Genomic DNA, 20,035 nt, shown 5'->3' on the forward strand with positions numbered 1-20,035 from the left:
ATAAGACCAATGTACTCAAAGACTTAAATACAGATAATGCATATCTGTGCATATATAGATAATTTGTGTCATGAGGCCTGATTTACATATGGGTCGAAGTACAGAATCCTTCGATTCATGGAGAAAGCTCTAAATTCCTTGTTGGAGACATTTTGATAGTGGGGAATAATCTAGCATGAAAATCTCCACTATCCTCTCACTGTTGTGGAAGAAATTCAGCCAGTGGATTCTCGAATAGTTTAGCATTTCCTCTGCAAGTCACAGGATAAGACACAACTGGGAAAGGTAGTTCTTCATGGAGAAAATCCACATGAGGTATTTTTTCTGGATTAATCACTTCAACAAATCAAAAGAGTTTCCGTTAACACTAAATCAGGCTTTTAATATGTGCAAGGACTGTCATTAGCGCAAAATACATCAAAGTACAGTATCATTATGTTTGCAAAGAATGCAGCACCCTCATGGCGTGTGAAAGCATATCCAAACACAAGATGCATGCAAAAACCTATGACATTTATGCAAAACAAGCGTAAAATGTGCAAGCACACAAACATACGGAATCCTTGCCAACAGATAAACATAACTGATACAAGTACAATCAAACCTGCAAATAAAAACACATCACGTCCTGGCCATACATTTTGGATCCCCACGCCTCAGGGAGGGATGGTCTCTTTCTCCCCTCTACCAGTGTCTGTTAGTGCTGCCATCTTTTCCCCGCTCGTGTTCCCTAAAGATGGAGCTGTCCATATTTAGCACAGTCTTTGATGCCGCACAATGTGTCTCTGTTGTCACTTTCTAGCCTAGCTTTGGAACCGGACCACCGCTGCTCTATGATCCCTCTCAGCAGGTCAGGTGATCGATCTCTGCCTGTGCAGCTTTAACACATTGCTATTAAAACCATCCACTCCAGCAATTCACCTTAAGAATCCCTTCTTCCTCCCCTGGGCTGAGCTTACGCGCACAATGGGGCTGGGAGTGTTGTTGTGGGTGGGGATTAAAGGGTGGATGGTTTTCCTAAAAAAATAGTACTTTGTGATGTGAGGTGTCATCCACAGCAACAAAACAGTTTTTCTTTTTTGCAATGCATGCAAGGATCATTTCTGGAGTCACATCTACCCCAAGGTAAGATGGGGTGTTATCATGGTGGAGGAGGAAGGGCATGTGGATGTAGTCTCCATAAGGGTTCCCAAGTCTCAACAATGTTTTCTGATTGTGCCTTATTTGCTGTTGCAGTAAGCTGCCCTAGAGAATGCTTATTACCCATAATGCGGACTTGTTTTTTCAATATCATCTAAATTGTCATATTGTCTCCTTCCCTCTCCCTCGTTTAGCATAATTTGTTTATTGAACGTGGACTACACAAAGCTAAAGTTGGGTCTATGTAACCATGGGCCTCCTGAGTTTTTCATTGTCTAATCACAGGTAGAAGAGACTTGTGCTGTTTTAGAAGCCCACATACCAAAACATGGTTCGCATAATTAATAATGCCCCAATGAAATGTCTAAGAGGCCTGCAAAGTTGATGAGAATTAACAGAGCGAGCTGGGGACACAATGATCCTATGATACTCAACTGGAGTGCTCCAGCCTCAGTGGGACATACCAGGGTAAAATGTTCGGTTATGAAATTCTTATGTTGCAGATCAAAGACAATATCATTAGGGTTCACACGAGAATTTGGTGCAAAATAGCCAAGCAGAGACTTTTGTAAACACTCCATTCATGCCCCACCCTGCCCCTTGATTACTTTAGAAACATGTTTCCACCTTCAGTTCTATCTCAACCTGCCCTTCTTCAGTGTCCTGCCCTGTTCCTCCCTATGTTCCTGTCCAACTCCCCTTTGTTTTTTTTTCTCATCTTCATTGCTGTCTCACTGTACTTCTGGTAATGACCTGTCAACCTCGTTTTTTCTCCCTATAACAGTTTAACGATCTGTCTTCACAACAGCCCTGCCTCACTTAGTGGTGTCTTGCCCAGCTCCTATGCTGCTCATTTTAGTATTCCTTACCATTGTCCAGCCACACTTCGACTAGTGACTTGCTCTTGCTCTTACTGCTGTTTCCCCTTGCTCTATTTAATGTGTGCCTACTTCAGTACTGTGCTGCTTGCTCCAAATGAATAGTATCCTTACTGTTGTCTTGACCCACTCCTGCAACCTCCTCGCTGCTCCCCAATTCTACTCCCCTTGCTGTAAAACCTTTGTTCTCTCATCTTCCTTCCTTACTGCTCCATCCCTATTTTCACTTCCGTCCTTCCACTCATCCCATAGTATATCGCTCGGTCCCCCCCTAACTGTCCAGCCTCCTCCCTTTCAGTGTTCCATCCACTGCTTTGACCAAATCTTGCTCATAATAGTGTTCTGTCCGTCTTTCAAGCTTTTTCACAGGCCTCCCAGTATAATGTTCTTTAGATCCTGCTCAGCTCTTCAGAGCTATTCCTTGACACTCCTTGAGCCCAATCTGGCAGATGCATTTTTCCGACTGCAGATTGATCTAATGCTCTTGGTCTGACCCAAGCCAGAACAATGTTGCAGCTTTCTTGTTTCAGAAGCTTCACAACATACTCGGATGTCCAAGTGATTAGGTCACCTGAAAGTGCATGCCCATTTTCCCTGAGCCAAATAGACACACCCCAGCACAGTCCCTTTTGCGTTCGCCCCACTCCGAAGGGTTGTTAATTTGCTCCCCAGGGTGTTCACCTTAATCCTAAAGGCCATATTGTTTTTACTTAAGTGTCCAGACCATGCCTTACGGTTGCATTGCTTTATCTGATAGAGACTTCTAGTTGCAGATTCCTTACCTCTGAATTCCCCAGGCGGCAGTCTGAATTCAGAGATTTTTCTTCGCGCAGTACCTCTGTGTGCCGTCAGGAGGCGCCGGTCAACTTCGCGGGAATTGTTGGCGTCGTGGTCGCTGTGATGACGTCACAGTCGTATGTAGGGGCCACGCTGGCATGCTGATGTCAGTTTTTTTCTTTCCGCGCCAGACTAGAGGCAGGTCCGGAGAAGAACTACCTCAGTCACTTTTTGACTACAACATTTTTGTCGAACTATTTTTGACGAGGTTGTAGATGCAAGACCGGTTTTAAGCTGTGCGACTCCTGTCACCGAATGATGTCGGTGACGGATCCGCACCTCGTGTGTCTTTGGTGCCTGGAGCGCGATCACGACCCAAAGTCGTGATCCGAGTGTCGGGCCATGAACCCGAAAGCTTTGAGGGAGCGGTCCCTAAAGCTAATGGTGGTCCGACACTCGACTCCTGGCGCTCATGGTTTTGTTCAAGAGGAAGGTCTTGAGACCGGCCGCGGACTCACCACCACTCTTCATCCTCAAAGTCATCGGGCATTCAGGTCATAAGAAAAAGAAGTCGAAGAAGGACAAAGGTTGTTCGACTTCACACCATCGGATGATGCGGCGCGGGAAGAATGTCGCCGCTCTAGGCTTCCGTCCTTGGAGCCTTCATCTGGTCCACCCCGTGCTTCCCTGACTTCCCGGGAGCCGGATCCACCCCTGCCCAGCTCAAGCAGTTTTATGAGGCAATGCGCCTCATTTGTGGGCAGATTGACCCACCTTCGGCGCCCTCGGGCACAGGTGAGTTGGTGGGGGCCCCCTCGAGTTCGAAGTTGTTGGCTTCGGCCACGGCTCCGGAGGGTTTCCCCGGATCCTATCTCAGCTCCGTCCCGACGCCAGTCGTACCAAAGTGACCTTTCCTGGCATCGGGTCAGACTTTGATGCTCCTGATGTCAGTTGGGCCCACAATCAACATCGATCCTATTGTCATACCCGACGACCCGGAGCGGGAACGACGTCGCTCACCGCCAATTCTGTTCTCTGTGGGCTCTCCTGGGCCCAGGGTTGATCTAGACCCTTTTTGTAGGAAGTTGGCCTTGTATATACTATCTCAAAGTGAGAGATAGTGTGTACAGAGTCCAAGGGTTCCCCTTAGAGGTTGATAGTTGCAAAATTAAATAATACTAATGCTCTATTTTGTGGTAGTGTGGTCGAGCAGTAGGCTTATTGGAGGGTAGTGTTAAGCATTTGTTGTACGCACACAGGCAATAAATGAGAACACACACTCAAAGACTTAACTCCAGGCCAATAGGTTTTTATATAGAAAAATATGATTTTCTTAATTTATTTTAGAACCACAAGATTCAGAATTTAGGTAAGTATATAAATTGTAAGGTACTTCACCCAGGTAAGTGTGGAACTTTGATTTAAAACAGTAATGTACACAGTTTTGGCAAAAATGGCAATAAGCTATTTTAAAAGTGGACACTCTAAAAATCAACAGTTCCTGGGAGAGGTAAGTAATAGTTATCCAGTATTGGATCTTTCATAAATTCACATGCTTGAATTATCCCCGTCGTCAAAGTGGGAGTGCCACGGTACATAAAATCAATAATTAACAAATACATTTTTTTTCCTATAGGCTATAATGGCAACACCAGTCACTCATATAGCCTATCTAAGTCCTTTTGTGAAACGGACCGAAACCTGGCTGCCGGCCAATCAGGTACCAGGCCCCTCTAGAACACTCTCCAGAGAAGCTCCTTCCCTCAGATTTTCTACCGCACGTCGTGTGAAGGGAGTCTCCCTGAGCTCTGCTCAGCTTTCTTCAGAAGTATTTTTCTCTCAAGAAAACTCTAAGGATGTCAGATTCTTCTAGAAAAGGCCTTTTCTGCCCTTGCAAGACCTGTGGCAAGAAAAGGCTCCATGTGGATGATCCACATAAAGACTGCTTATACTGCCTCTACCCACAACACCAGGTGAAGGACTGCAAGATATGCCATACTTTCTCCACACAGACCCTCAGAGACAGTGAGGGTAGACTTCTGACATGGTTACAGGCAAAATCCTGTACTTCAGGAGAGGAGAATGGGTCAGAAAAGCCACACAAAAGGTCAAAATCTGAGGACCTGGGCCAGGCGGAAAGATCCAGTAAGCGGCAGAAATTGCATCATAGAGAAGGTGCAAAAGGCTTACAAGGCTCAATTTCTTCTGAGCCATCCTCTCCCCGTCAAAAGAAGGAGTTGTCCAGCCGTTCTCCTTCCTCTGAGCCTTCTACCTCTAGAAAGGTATCCATAAAAATTAAGTTGACGATGACACCACCGTCGACGACCGTGACGACGGTGTTCACATCTCCACCACCTCATCGACGAGACCATCGTCGGCGACGACTACCTTGACATCGGCGGTAAAGGCTCCTATTTCTTCTATTAAACCTCCGTCGACGAGGATTCCAGAAAAGATTGCGTCGCTGCCAATGTCGACGCCTTCTTCGACAACAACATAGTCATTGATGGCATCGTCTACGAAAGCCCCGTTGACTGCAACACCACCGACGAGAGCTTCGTCGGCTGTATCACCGTCGACGAGGACACCGTTGACGAGGCCACCGTCGACGAGACCACCGTGGACGAGTCCACTGTCGTCGACACCATCGTCAACGAGACCGTTGTTGATGGAAGGATCATCTGTTATAACAGTGCTGTCGACGGGACCATCGTCGTTGACATCATCGACGATGCCAATGGTGCCTGTGATCCAGATAGAGGCCATTCCTACCTCTCCCAGGTCTCCTGATCATCGAGCCATGGTTAACATCACATCTTTGCCCAGATCGGTGATCTATCCTACAGACACTTCACCAAGTAAGGTGTCAACCCTATTACCTAGCCATTTGCTGGACTGGGAGGAATCTGATGAGGGTCCATTTGGAGATGCACACGTCCCATCCCAGTTGCATTTTAAATACCAGGAAGAGGATGACGATGATGAGTATGATCAATATCAACCTTATTACTCTCATCAAGAGCGCTATTATCAACTGCCTCAACCAGATGCCTGCCTCCTTGATCCAGGACTTACAGTCAATGTTGCAGGATTATAGGAGGAGGTTCCCAGCAACAGCAGAAGATCAACCACCACCAACAACTTCTCCTGTTACACCAAGGAGCGTACCTCCACCCCCAGCTACTCCCAGGATGATGCCTCATTCCGTGTTAGCTGCTCCTGCTGGAGATGAAGTTTCATCATCAGGGGAAGAAGAGGAAGAAGGGGAGATATCGACGCCCACAACATCCTACTGAGGAATCGGATGACTACTTAGCCCCCACTCCTTCTCCACCGCCTCCTCGCCCTTCAGATTCTCCTCCGTAGGATATAGGTGGATTTCACAATTTAATGGATTGGACGGCCGCACGCTTCCACCTGCCAACATCTGTCTTGCAGTCTGAATGCTTCCTCCATGATTTTAAAGACCAAGCAAGGAAGTCTGTAAGGGCCATTCCTATTATTGACTTTATATGGAGCGAGGGGATCAAGATCATGCGCAACCCGGCAACAGTTCCACCAGTGCCACAAAAGCTTGACAAAAAATATGAGGCAACGCAGGGCTCTCCTGCATGTCTAACTGGTCACCCATAGCCGGACTCTGTTATTTCTCAGGCGGCTCAAATGCCTTCTAAGAACCCGTCGGCGCCTATCTCTACTCCTCCAGATAGAGAAGGAAGGGGATTAGATAACGTGGGCAAAAGGTTCTCCTCCATGTCAGCAATTACTGTTAGAGCAGCAGATTCCTTAGCGATCTTGGGTCGTTATGATCGACAAATGTGGTCTGATATGCAGGCTTTTATGGACCTCATCCCTGAAAGCAAACAAGCAGAGGCACGAAAGATCCTCCAGAAAGGTGAGCATACGTCTGAAGAGATAATTGACTGCACTCTAGATATAGCCTCCACTGGTTTTCATCAGCTGGCTGGTGCTGCAGTATTACGCCGACAGGGTTGGCTCAAGACCACATCTTTCAGACCGGAAGTGCAGTCCAGAATTCTTGATATGCCTTACGACGGTGAATCTCTCTTCAGCAAGCATGTACACGATGCACTGCAGGCCATCAAGACCGACACAGATACTGCTAAGTCCCTAGGTACGTTGCAGTACCGGAAACAGCCCTTTCGGGGTGCAAGAGGAAGAGGATTTACCTCATTTCGAGGTTCCTTTCACAGGCAGTATCAGCAGCCCCAATATAGACAATCCTATCAGCAGCAGTATAGACAACCATCCACTGCCTCATACACCAGACAGGGAGGAAAGAGAAGACAGGGTTCCCAAAACCGGGATCAACCCAGAAAACAATGATCATCACCAAGCACCGGCTACTCTTCCCCAATATTTACAGACTCAACAAGTAGGAGCGAACATCTCCAGTTACATCCAAGAGTGGAAAAAGATAACATCAGACAAATGGTTGCTGGATATAGTGACAAGAGGTCATACCTTGGAATTCATACAAAAACCAACACATCATCTACCAGGACCATCCAGACCGTTCCATCTTCGCCTGCTTCAGCAGGAAGTATTCCTGATGCTTGCCAAGGAAAAAGTTCTGGTTCAGCAAAAAGGTCTTGGGTTCTATTCCTGGTTCATTTTGACAAGGAAGAAGTCAGGGGAATGGAGACCGATTCTAGATCTCAGGAAGCTCAACAAGTTCCTTCGGAAAAACCCCTTTTGGATGATCATGCTGTCGGATATCCTACACCTTCTCAATCCTGGAGATTTTATAACAATGGATCTCCAGGATGCTTATTTCCACATACCAATACATCAAAAACATCGCAAGTATCCCCGCTTTACTGTGGCCGGTGCCCATTATCAATTCAAAGTTCTCCCATTCGGTCTGAAGTCAGTTCCACAAATTTTCATGAAATGTCTTGCCCCAGTCGCAGGAGTTTTTAGGTGTTTCCATACCTGGACGACAGGCTCGTAAAAGCTCCTTCTCACTACTAGCGTCCAGGGCTACAAACGCTTTCCTGAAATTATTTCGCAGTTTGGGGCTAACAGTAAATCTACAGAAGTCAGTCATCCTTCCCTCACGCAGGAGAGTCTTGTTGGGTGCAGAACTAGACATCATCAAAAACAAGGCTTACCTCACCCCGGCACAACAGCAGAAACTAGCCAACTTGGCTGTCAGTATTTCCAGAAAAAAGTTTGTTTCAGTACGACTGTTCAAGTCGCTTCGAGGCATGATTTCCTCAGCCATCGTCCTAGTTCGTCTAGCAAGATTGAGAATGAGACCTTTACAAGAGGAGTTACAGCTCCAATGGACCCAGTCGCAAGGATCCTTCGACGACTTAATAAGTGTTACACCAAGAATTCGACAGGCTTTGTGGTGGTGGTCTCAGACCAACCATCTCTCCCAAGGACTTACTTTTCTAACACCAATAACAGATTTTATCATCACCACAGATGCTTCCTTGGAAGGCTGGGGAGGCCATTTACAAGACATGCGCATTCAGGGAACATGGTCGGATGTTCAGAAAGGAATGCACATAAATCTGTTGGAATTAAAGGCGATCCACCTCACGCTCAAGGCTTTTCTTCCACGCATTGCAGGGTCATCAGTGTTGGTCCAGACGGACAACACAACAAGTATGTTTTCTATCAACAAGCAGGGAGGAACAAAATCCCTCTCCCTCTCAAGGGAAGCTCAATCTCTTTGGGACTGGCTCACACTGCACAATATTCGCCTCAGGGTGGAGCACCTGCCAGGGGTCAACAACGCCCTAGCGGATTCTCTCAGCAGGACGGACGACAACTGCCACGAGTGGGAACTCAACCAGAAGGTGCTCAACGGCGTCTTCCAACGCAGGGGACAACCGATCCTAGACTTGTTTGTCACCAATCAGAACACCAAATGCCAATTCTGCGCCAGTCGATACCCACTCCCGGAGTCGTGGGGAAATGCTCTTTCGATTAAATGGTCCGGGATCTTTGCCTACACTTTTCCCACCATCCAATTGATGCCCAGGCTCCTCAGGAAGATGAAGTAGGAGTGCTGCAGGATCATTCTCATAGCGCCCAGATGGCCCAGGCAGTACTGGTACACGGAGCTTCTACTCCGGTCCGTGGCCAATCCCATGCGCCTTCCCTGCAACCACGACCTTCTCACGAAAAATCAGGGTCAGATTTTTCATCCCAATCCAACATCTCTTCAATTGCACGCTTGGCTCCTGAGTTCCAGGGTATGAACATTGATCAGGAATGCAGACGGATTTTATCTAGGGCAAGAGCGGACAGTACAAATAAGACGTACAAGCTCAAATGGAAGAGATTTTGTGTTTGCCGTTCTCAGAACAAGTTCCATCCTTTACAGATTAAGCTGGAACAAATTCTCTCGTACCTTCTCACCCTTTCAAAGGCCGGTCTATGCCATGCATCGGTTAAGATTCATTTGGCAGCTATAGCCTCCTATAGACGCTCTGCTGATATGCCCTCACTCGGCTAATTCAGGATTATCAAGCAGTTCATGAAAGGCCTCTTCCGCACTTTCCCTCCGGTGCGTCCACCTCCGCCAGAGTGGCATTTGAATGTAGTCCTGTCCCAGCTAATGAAAGCTCAGTTCGAACCTATTCACAGAGCTGAACTCAAGTACATCACATGGAAGGTGGCAACTCTGCTTGCTCTTACTTCCACTAGGAGAGTCAGTGATAAACAGGCTTTTACCACTAAAGAACCTTTTCTGTTTTTTTCGGATGACTTTGTTCTGCTCAGGACCAACCCCAGATACATTCCTAAAGTGCCATCATCATTTTACCTGAATGAGCCTGTGATACTATGAACTTTTTTCCCAAATCTATCTACAATCGCAGAAAAGGCTCTGCATTCTTTGGACATCAAGAGATGCCTCAAATTTTATCTCCAGAGTACCAGACAAATAAGGAAATCAGATCAGCTGTTGGTATCTTATTCTCATGGACGGCAAGGAGCAGGGGTCGCTAAGGCCACCATAGCCCGGTGGATTGCTTCTACAATTCAGTTTTGCCACACCAAAGCAGGAAAACCGTTGACTAAGCGCCGGAGAGCGCACTCCACGAGAGCAGTCTCCACATCGGCTGCTCTGTTTCAGGGCATTGCTCTAGATAAAAAATGTCAGACTGCGACATGGAAGACTACGCACTCCTTTACGCAGCACTACTGTTTGGAGTCGTCACAGAGAACTGACTCTCTAGTTGGACAAGCTGTCTTACGTCATCTCTTTCATTAAGGTGAGACCTTTCCTTTATTGTGTAGAAACTATTTTATATGCAATAGTCTATAATTGCTATGCAATATAGTTTGAGATACTGTTATATCTATATTTATATTTAAGGTATATATGTGTGTATGTGTGTGTATATATATATATATATATATATATATATATATATATATATATATATATATATATTGTTTTAGGCTCATAATACAAGATTTATGAGCTGGTTATTTGATAATGTGTTTTAGAGGATTTCTATGCTCGCACCCTCCATCCACTGCGGGCATGACGTTTATCAAGAGTACTGCTGGCTATTCAGATTCAAGCATGTGAATTTATGAAAGATCCAATACTGGATAAGAAAACAAGTTACTTACCTGTAAGTACAGTTATCCAGTATTGGTATCTTTTATAAATTCACATGCGACCCACCCTCCTCCCCTTAGACGCTTGCTTTTCCTCTCAGGCCATAATCTTTTTCACTCTTGTGCTAGAAAATCTGAGGGAAGGAGCTTCTCTGGAGAGTGTTCTACAGGGTGCTGGTACCTGATTGGCCAGCAGCCAGGTTTGGGTCCTTTTCACAGAAGGACTTAGATAGGCTATATGAGTGACTGGTGTTGCCATTATAGCCTATAGGAAAAAAAAAATATTTATTGTATTGTAATAGTATTTATATAGCACTTACTACCCCTGACGAGGCGTCAAAGCGCTTTTCGGTGAGTAGTACGCTACTCTGGAACCCAACAAGAATTAGTGATGGTTTAGTATCAGGAAATATGAGTACATTTTTAGTATTATTATGAGTTAATTTGAGCGTTTGGTATTTAGATTGACTGGAGTAATGGAGGAGTGGAGGAGGAAAGAAACCCAGAAGTGTTAATTGGGAGTATATCCCTCATTTACTCAACCCAAAGGCTTGGGATGAGTAAAGGGTGATGGAGGAGGGAAGAGTCTGTGGAAGGGTTAGAGAGAGCATAGTAGCAGGGTGAGATAAATGAGGGAGAATTTTGTAGGGTTGTGTGGCAGGTCATGGTAGTAGAGTGAGGTTTGGTGAGTTAGATGTGGAAGCGAAGGGAAGAGCTTAGGCAGAGTTATTTAGGAGATGAAAGTAGTGGAAGGATTTGGGATGAGTCAGAGTGGGAATGGAGGATAGTTTGATAGAGACATGACATATGATGATGGGTAGATAAGTGTGATGAGAGCAGGGATTCATAGATATCTAGTATAACAACCCACCCAGGAGCCATGCAATGACCCACGAACATGACAAGCACAGAAACAACATATACACATACATACATATATATATATATATGTACACACATACACACACACATACAAACACACATGAATACACACACATATGTACATACAATACATAATTAGAACCATGGGTAAAAATACTTTGTATTTTATTGTTATGACATAGTAGCGATACATATTTTCTAAAGAACTATACATAACTAGAAATATACGCATAATCAGAAAAAATATTTATCAACATAGGCATATGCAGTCCATAGTTGTTTGAATATGGTGGTTATGAAGGAAAGAGGCAACTCTATTTGTTAATTATTGCTTTTTATGTACCGTGGGACTCCCACTTCGACGACGGGGATGATTCAAGCATGTGAATTTATGAAAGATACCAATACTGGATAACTGTAGTTACAGGTAAGTAACTTGTTTTCTTAGTTTCTCAGGTAAGTAAAGCACTTACATCTTTAGTCTCCTGGGCATAGGCAGCCCACCGTTAGGGGTTTAAGTCAACCCTAAACACCCAGCACCAGCAACACAGGGCCGGTCAGGTGCAGAGGTCAAAGTAGGGCCCAAATATCATAGGCGCCTATGGAGAACATGGGTGCTCCGGTTCCAGTCTGCTAGCAGGTATGTACCTTTGCCTCGGGGAGCAGACCAGGGGCGTTTTGTAGAGCACTGGGGGGGTCCCAAACAGGAAAATAAAATACACCCTCAGTGGCACAGGGGCAGCCGGGTGCAGTGTGCAAAGTAGGTGTCGGGTTGTAGATAGGACACAGTGGAGAAACTCAGGGGTCACTCTGGCGATGCAGGCCAGCCACCGAATGGGCTAGGATGAGGGCCACCTGCTGGTCACTCCTGCACCAGTAGTTGGTTCCACTCGGTCCTGGGGGCTGCGGGTGCAGTTCTTTTTTCAAGTGCCGGGTTCCTTTGTTACCGGGCAGTCGCAGGCAGGGGGAGCCTCTGGATCCTCCCTGCAGGCGTGGATGTGGGGGTGCAGGGAGCTCGACTCAGGGTGTCCACGTATTTGGAGTCACCTGGGGGTCCTCTCTGCAGTGTTGGTTCTTCTGGAGTTGAGCTGGGGGCGTCGGGTGCAGAGTGTGAAGACTCACGTTTCCGGAGTGAGGCTGTAGTCTTCTTTAAAGATGGTTTCTTTGTTGTTATTTTGGACAGAGCCTCTGTCCTCGGGAGTTTCTTGGTCCTTTATGTGCAGGTCAGTCCTCTGAGTCCTCAGAGGTCGCTGGTCCTGCTGGATGCGTCACTGTGCAGGTTATTTGAGTCTTGAGACAGGCCAGTAGGGCCGGGGCCAAGTCAGTTGTTGTCTCCGTCGTCTCTGTGGGGCTTTCAGGTCAGCAGCCCTTCTCCTTTCTTCAGGTTGAGGAATCTGACTTTTTGGGTTCAGTGTCACCCCTAAATACTCAATTTAGGGGTGTGTTTAGGTCTGGGGGGCAGTAGCCAATGGCTACTGTCCTGGAGGCTGGCTACACTCTCTTTGTGCCTCCTCCCTGTGGGGAGGGGGGCACATCCCTAATTCTATTGTGGGGAATCCTCCAAAACAAGATGGAGGATTTCTTAAGGCAGAGGTCACCTCAGCTCAGGACACCTTAGGGACTGTCCTGATTGGTGGGTGACTCCTCCTTGTTTTTCTCATTATCTCCTCCGGACTTGCGGCCAAAAGTGGGGGCTGTGTCCAGAGGGGTGGGCATCTCCACTAGCTGGAGTGCCTTGGGGTGCTGTAAAACCAGGCTTGAGCTTTCAGGCTCACCGCCAGGTGTTACAGTTCCTGCAGGGGGAGGTGAGAAGCACCTCCACCCAGTACAGTCTTTGATCCTGACCACAGAATGACAAAGGCACTCACCCCATGTGGCCAGAAACCCGTCTGGATGCAGCAGGCAGGCAGAAACTAATCAGCCTAAGACTAGGAGTTGGACTGGTATACAGGGAGCATCTCTAAGATGCCCTCTGTGTGTATTTTTCAATAAATCCAACACTGGCATCAGTGTGGATGAATTGTGCTGAGAAGTTTGATACCAAACTTCCCAGTATTCAGTGTAGCCATTATGGAACTGTGGAGTTCGTGTTTGACAGACTCCGAGACCATATACTCGTATATGGCTACCCTGCACTTATAGTGTCTAAGATTTGGCTTAGAAACTGTATGGGCATAGTGCTCATGCAACGATGCCCTCACCTGTGGTATAGTATAGTGCACCCTGCCTTAAGGCTGTGAGGCCTGCTAGAGGGCTGACTCACCTATGCTACAGGCAGTGGATTATAGGCACAGCACTCTAAGGGGAGTGCCATGTCGACTTAGTCATTTTCTCCCCACTAGCACACACAAGCTGTGAGGCAGGTGGGCATGTGCTGAGTAAGGGGTTCCCAGGGTGGCATAATACATGCTGCAGCCCTTAGAGACCTTCCCTGGCCACAGGGCCCTTGGTACCAAGGTTACCAGTTACAAGGGGCAGTGTGCCAGGGCTGTGCCAATTGTGGAGACAAAGGTACAGTCTAGGGAAAGAACATTGGTGCTGGGGCCTGGTTAGCCTGGTTAGCCTGGTCCCAGCACACTTTCAGTCGTAACTAGCACCAAGAAAAGGCAAAAAGTTAGGGGGTAACCATGCCAAGAGTGGCATTTTCCTACACTTATGCTTATGGGTATGGATATGGGGAGAGTTAATAGGGGATGCTGGACCCTTTAGAATACCAGCTTGATCCCCAAATGGACTTGGTGCAGGATTTGGGTGATGCCAGTGGTCTAGACACCTCCCCTGACACTGGTATTCTCTACCCCCTACCTTGGCTACGGAGGAGGGCACCACATACTTTATGGTGGTGAGAAAGGCGGCTAAGGTCTCAGACCTTGAGCTACCTTCTTTGGAGGTTGGCCTAATATCCTAACCAACATCATAATCCCTTCTTCCATTTAATGAAGCACAGACCGACGTCCTTTTGGGTACTTGGTCCAGACCCAGCACAGGGGCTCCTGTGAATAGGACGATTATCCGCTGCCATTGGCCTGCGCCAGCAGACCCAAAATTCCTCACCCAACACCCCATACCTGACATCCTTGTCATCCAGGCTTCATCTTCATCGTGCGCATTCCCTGTCGCACCCCTGGATAGGGAATCAAAAAGACAGGACAACTTGGGGAAGAGGATGTTTTCTTCCAACAGTCTATTGCTGCGGTCCGTGAACACCACATGCCTTTTGGGCTGCCATTCCCATACTCTCTGGGATACAGTTGCGCAAGTGCTGCCTAGAGTTCCGGAGGAGGCCCGGACTGCAAAGTTCATGATTCGTTGTGGACTGGATGCGACTGACTCTCTGGGCAGATCGATTGCATTGACGGTGGCATTGAGACGCCACGCCAGGCTGAGAACATCTGCCTTCTCCGGGGAGGTCCAGCAGTCTCAGATGGACATGCCCTTTGATGGTACACGTCTCTTTGGAGACAAGGCGGACTCAGCGCTCGAGCACTTCAAGGATTCCCGAGACACAGCCCGGTCCCTTAACCTTGTGCCTGCTCCGAGTCCGCCTTTCGCCCCTTTCATAGCTACGGAAGGGCACCCAACCGCGTTCTTTCCCCCCTGGCCATCGACCCGCGCATGCTGTACAGCCCCTGCGCAGCCGTGGACGCGGGATCCCACGCCCCCGGGGATCAGGGAGCCAGCCGGTCTCCCAGTCCACCCCGCCCCCTCCTCAGCCTGCAAACCTTCCTAGTCCACGGGTACACCAGAAACCAGTTGGTTGCAGGATTCGCCAGCACCTGCCCCAAAGGCAGTCCATTAACTCGGGCAGGTGGGTTCTCCAGATCGTCCGCAGGGGAAACTCCCTCCCCTTCAAGACATCTCCTCCAGCCATGCCACCTTCATACAATCGCATATCCGAGGATCATATAGCACTTCTCCGTGAGGAAGTCCAAGTCCTTTTGGCCAAAGGAGCTATAGAGAGGGTCCCTCTGCCAGAAGTAGGTTGTGGTTGTTATTCCTGTTACTTTCTGGTGCTAAAAAAGGACAAAGGTCTTCGGTCCCTCAATCTCATTCTCCAGAAAGAGAAGTTCAAAATGTTGACATTCGCTCAGGTCCTATATGCCCTGGACCCAGGAGACTGGATGGTAGCGTGGGACTTGCAAGACGCATTCTTCCACATTCCTGTCTTGCCAGTCCACAGACATTACCTATGATTCCTGGTAGTTCACAAGCACTTTCAGTTCACCATGTTCCCTTTTGGACTTACCAGTGCCCCTCAGGTGTTCACAAAAGTGATGTTAGTGGTGGCAGCTCATCTGTGCAGGTTAGGGATTCCAGTCTTCCCCTACCTCGACGATTGGCTGTTGAAGGCAAACTTGCCCCAGACAGTCGTCTCCCACCTCCAGACTACGGCAAACCTTTTGCATTCACTAGGGTTAACTATCAACGTGCCGAAGTCACACCTGACTCCTTCTCAGACGCTCCCTTTCATTGGAGGTGTTCTGGATACAGTGCAGTTTCGGGCGTATCCTCCCGAAAAGCGAGTCCAGGATATTCGTGCTATGATACTGATGTTTCAGCCTCTGTCCTGGATTTCGGTGAGAATGACACTGAGGCTGCTGGCCCTCATGGCCTCCTGCATCCTGCTAGTTCAGAAGGCCAGATGGCATATGCGGGCTCTAGAGTGGGACCTGAAGTTCCAGTGGGTGCAGTATCAGGAGAATCTCTCCGACAAGATCCAGATCTCGGAAGGAACTGCGAGAGACCTGCAGTGGTGGTTAACGAATCAGGATTGGGTCAAAGGCAGATCCCTCTCCTTTCCTCAACCAGATCTTACAGTAGTGATGGGTGCGTCACTACTGGGATGGGGCGGCCACATGGGAGAGGCAGATATCCAAGGCGTCTGGTCTCCGGTGGAAACAGGGCTCCATATCAATCTTCTGGAGCTCCGAGTGATTTGACTAGCATTACAAGCATTTCTTCCCTCTCTCAAAGGGAAAGCAGTGCAGGTGTTCACAGACAACACCACCGCCATGTGGTACTGCAACAAACAAGGCGGTGTGGGGTCGTGGACCCTTTGTCAAGAGGCTCTTCACCTCTGGACTTGGCTGGAACATCAGGGCATTTCCCTTGTGGTTCAACACCTGGCGCGCTCCCTGAACGCCAGGGCAGACGAACTCAGCCGACGATGCGTGGTCAATCACGAATGGCGTCTCAATCCAGACGTGGCTCAAGGTCTCTTCCTTCAGTGGGGAGAACCTTGGTTAGACGTGTTCGCCTCTGTAGACAACACGCAATGTCAGCTGCTTTGCCCATTGGAATTTCCAAGGCGGCACTCGCTCGGCGACGCTTTTCATCACAAGTGAAATTCAGGCCTCCTGTACACCTTTCCCCCATACCACTTCTGCCCAGAGTTCTGAAGAATATCAGGCAAGACCAGGCCCAAGTAATCCTGGTGGCTCCGGACGGGGTTCGAAGAGTCTGGTATCCCGAGCTCTTGAGCATGGCCATAGTTTCTCTGATGAGACTGCCTCTTCGGGAGGATCTTATGTTGCAGCAACAGGGAAGGGTCATCCACCCGAACCTGTCCACCCACCGCCTCCTTGTGTGGAGATTGAGCGGCGACAGTTGACGTCTTTTGGCCTGCCACCCGAAGTCTGTAACGTTATCTTGGCAGCCAGACGACCCTCAACCAAAACCGTATACGCCTGTCGTTGGAAGAAATTTGTGGCATGGTGCATCAACAATTCTGTCAATCCTCTATATGCTCCTCTCTATCAGGTTCTTCTCTTTATTCTTTCCCTTGCCCAACCGGGCTCCCCCCTGGGCATCCTTAAGGGATATCTCTCTGCTATCTGCTTTCTTGAGGTTACCAGATCAACCTTCTTTATTGAAATCTCAAACTGTTGGGAGGTTTCTTAAAGGCCTCACACATCTTTTTACTCCTACCCCATTCATCATGCTCCAGTGGGATCTGAACAAAGTATTAACATAACTTACGAGTGCCCCGTTCAAGCCGCTTCACAACTGCCCTTTACGCCTCTTAACCATCAAAACTGTCTTCTTAGTTGCTATCACCTCTGCCCGCAGAGTAAGTGAGGTCCAGGCGGTCTCATTTAAACCACCTGTCCTGGCAATACACCTTGACAAAGTGGTACTTCGCATAAGGGCTTCTTTTCTACCTAAAGTAGTGACACCCTTCCATGTTGGGCAGTCCATTGTTTTGCCTACCGTTTATGCACCCCTACACCCTTCACATGAAGAGGAGAGACTCCACTGTCTGGACCCAAAAAGAGCGTTGGCGTTCTACCTCGATCGTACCAAAGACCTCCGGGTGGACAATCAACTCTTTGTGGGATATGTAGGTGCAAAGCAGGGGAAGGCAGTGCAGAAGAGGACCATTTCAAGATGGGTGCTCTTATGCATCAAAATGTGCTGCGCTCTGGTTAAGAAGCAACCTCCTGAAGGTTTGCGTGCCCGCTCCACCAGAGCTACTGCTGCTACCACATCACTAGCATGGGGCGTTCCAGTCCTGGACATCTGTCAGGCAGCAGCGTGGGCATCTCTGCACACTTTTACCAAACACTACTGCCTGGACAGTCAGGTCTGCAGGAACGGCTACTTTGGCCGTTCGGTCCTGCAGGACTTCTTGGTGTGATCTTGGTTCGCAGCCCACCACCAGGGATGATATTGCTCGGGTATCTATTCAAAGGTAAAGAATCTGCAACTAGATGTACAAGTTACTTACCTTCTGTAACGATATATCTGGTAGAAACATATTCTAGTTGCAGATTCCTTACCGACCCGCCCATCCTCCCTGCAGTATGAACTGATTTCTAGGAACAAGAACTTCCCTTTAAGGGCCCTAGGTTTTGGCGCACCATTCTCAGTGTTTTTCATGGCTCCGCACTACTGGCGTGGAAAGTCGTGAAAAGAAACTGACGTCAGCGCGCTGGGGTGGCAACCTCTATACGACTGCGACGTCATCACAGCGACCACGACGCCAACGACGCCCACGGAGTTGACCGATGCCACCTGACAGCGCGCAGAGGTACTGCTCGAAGAAAAATCTCTGGATCCAGACTGACCCCTGGGGAATTCAGAGATAAGGCATCTGCAACTAGAATATGTCTCTAACAGATATATTGTTACTGAAGGTAAGTAACTTGTACATTATCACTCCCATATTGTCCTCTTAGTCTTCTTTTACTATCCTCCCACATGATCCTACTTTACTGGTTCAGCCAACTTCAGGGTTTCACCACATACCTCAGTGAAGCCCATCATAGTGATTTAAGTGTCATTCTCAAGCCCAGACTGCAGTCCCACCCACCTATCATTCATACCTCTCCACTGTCTTTAGTGCTTTCTAGCTACTGACCTAGTCTTGCAAATGTGACACTCAGAAAGTATTGTAGATCCAAAGACATTAGGTCCTGGCCTTTGTCACAAGAAGTATAACCAAATGATCTGTATCTGAGGCTAAGTGTGAAACATCAACTATTCTCCATTGTAGACTAGAAGGTTGTGAGGTTGTGAAGTGGTCCCCTGGTTCCAAGCTTCCTTTATTGAGGAATTGTCTTCATTTGTAGTGGAGCTCAGCCATGTGGAGAACCGTTCTTTAATTTGTTTAGTCTCTTCAGAGCCTAAAGCACACATTTTGAATCTTTCCCAGTAACCAGGACCCTTGCAAATATCCAGTAATATGTGATCTCTTGATTTCTATATATTTAAGCTTTGTGACTCAAGCAGATTCCACCATAAGAGGTCACTTTTTATTTATGGACCTTCACATGCATTTTGCCATTTTGTAAGCACTAATGATCCGTCAGTTTCTTTGACAATATCTCATGTTCCATGTGTCTGACAATGACACTGCTCAGCTTTTCCAAAGTGATGGAATAAAGGGAGTGGGGAGGCTGGTTTGTCCGCCTGATGTCAGACTGCTTTGGTTTGTTAGGCAAGACAGATAGAATTCCTTACCTTTCCCTTGCATCTGTTAGTAAAATGGCTTCCCAGCATGTCATGGCTCCCAGCCATGATGATGTCATGAGCCAGGTTCAGTAAGAAACCTATGTTACACTCAGGCACTGCTAGTCTCCTAGTGTTACCAAGATTAGAGTACTTAGGATTAGTCTAAAAATGTTATTCTCTGTCTAAAGCATAATGTTTACTTTTTTCATGGGTTGAAACTCTCTGTTTGAGGGCCATAAAGGATTGGGCACCTTCTCTGTACTCTGTAGGAGTCTGCCAGGGTAGGCCCTCCTGTTGTTATATCGTGGCTAGCTCAGTCACACCATTCAAGGCAGGAATGTCATCCCTCTGCGTCTAAGTGGCTTCTCCATTAACAGCAGGTTCCCTTGATTGTTGGGCATCTCCACTGCAGGCTTTGGTTGCCTCCTCTCTTTGAAATTTCTTTGGAGTTCTCTAAACCACTTTATGACTTGTACCAAAGGACATAACCTAAGGGGTTGTAGTTTTCAGTAGACCATTGCCAAGCAAACACTCTATAAGCTGGAAAGGACACAAAGCTACTCCCCTGGGCAGTGACCATGAGAGCCACATTCCACTGTGACCAGGTCATTGATCTGACTCAAGCCTTGTTGTAACAATTCAACCTGAGACCGAGGAGTCAGAATAAACATCCTGATAAGAGCTTTATTAGAGTAAAACAGCATCCATATCCTTTATACGTATCCACCTCATTGGAATTGCATTCTAATGCTGCTTTTCAATCTGGCACATTGAACTACTAAACTCAGAGGCATCTA

The 20,035-nt window shown here is 47.6% G+C and overlaps 1 protein-coding gene across 8 annotated transcripts in view; it reads left to right on the top strand.

Moving 5' to 3' along the window:
- The window catches only part of RYR1 (ryanodine receptor 1), a 1,068,376-nt gene that overhangs the window by 908,194 nt on the left and 140,147 nt on the right, over positions 1-20,035 (top strand). For 3 of the 8 annotated variants that reach the window (XM_069206982.1, XM_069206984.1, XM_069206983.1), the window contains one exon: positions 803-850. The exons of the other annotated variants lie outside the window; for them this stretch is intronic. In XM_069206982.1, coding sequence (XP_069063083.1) covers positions 803-850 — 48 coding nt within the window. The remainder of the gene's footprint in view (positions 1-802; positions 851-20,035) is intronic. 8 annotated transcript variants of the gene reach the window in all.

Source organism: Pleurodeles waltl, chromosome 9 (assembly GCF_031143425.1).
Source record: "Pleurodeles waltl isolate 20211129_DDA chromosome 9, aPleWal1.hap1.20221129, whole genome shotgun sequence".
Classification (NCBI taxonomy): domain Eukaryota; kingdom Metazoa; phylum Chordata; class Amphibia; order Caudata; family Salamandridae; genus Pleurodeles; species Pleurodeles waltl.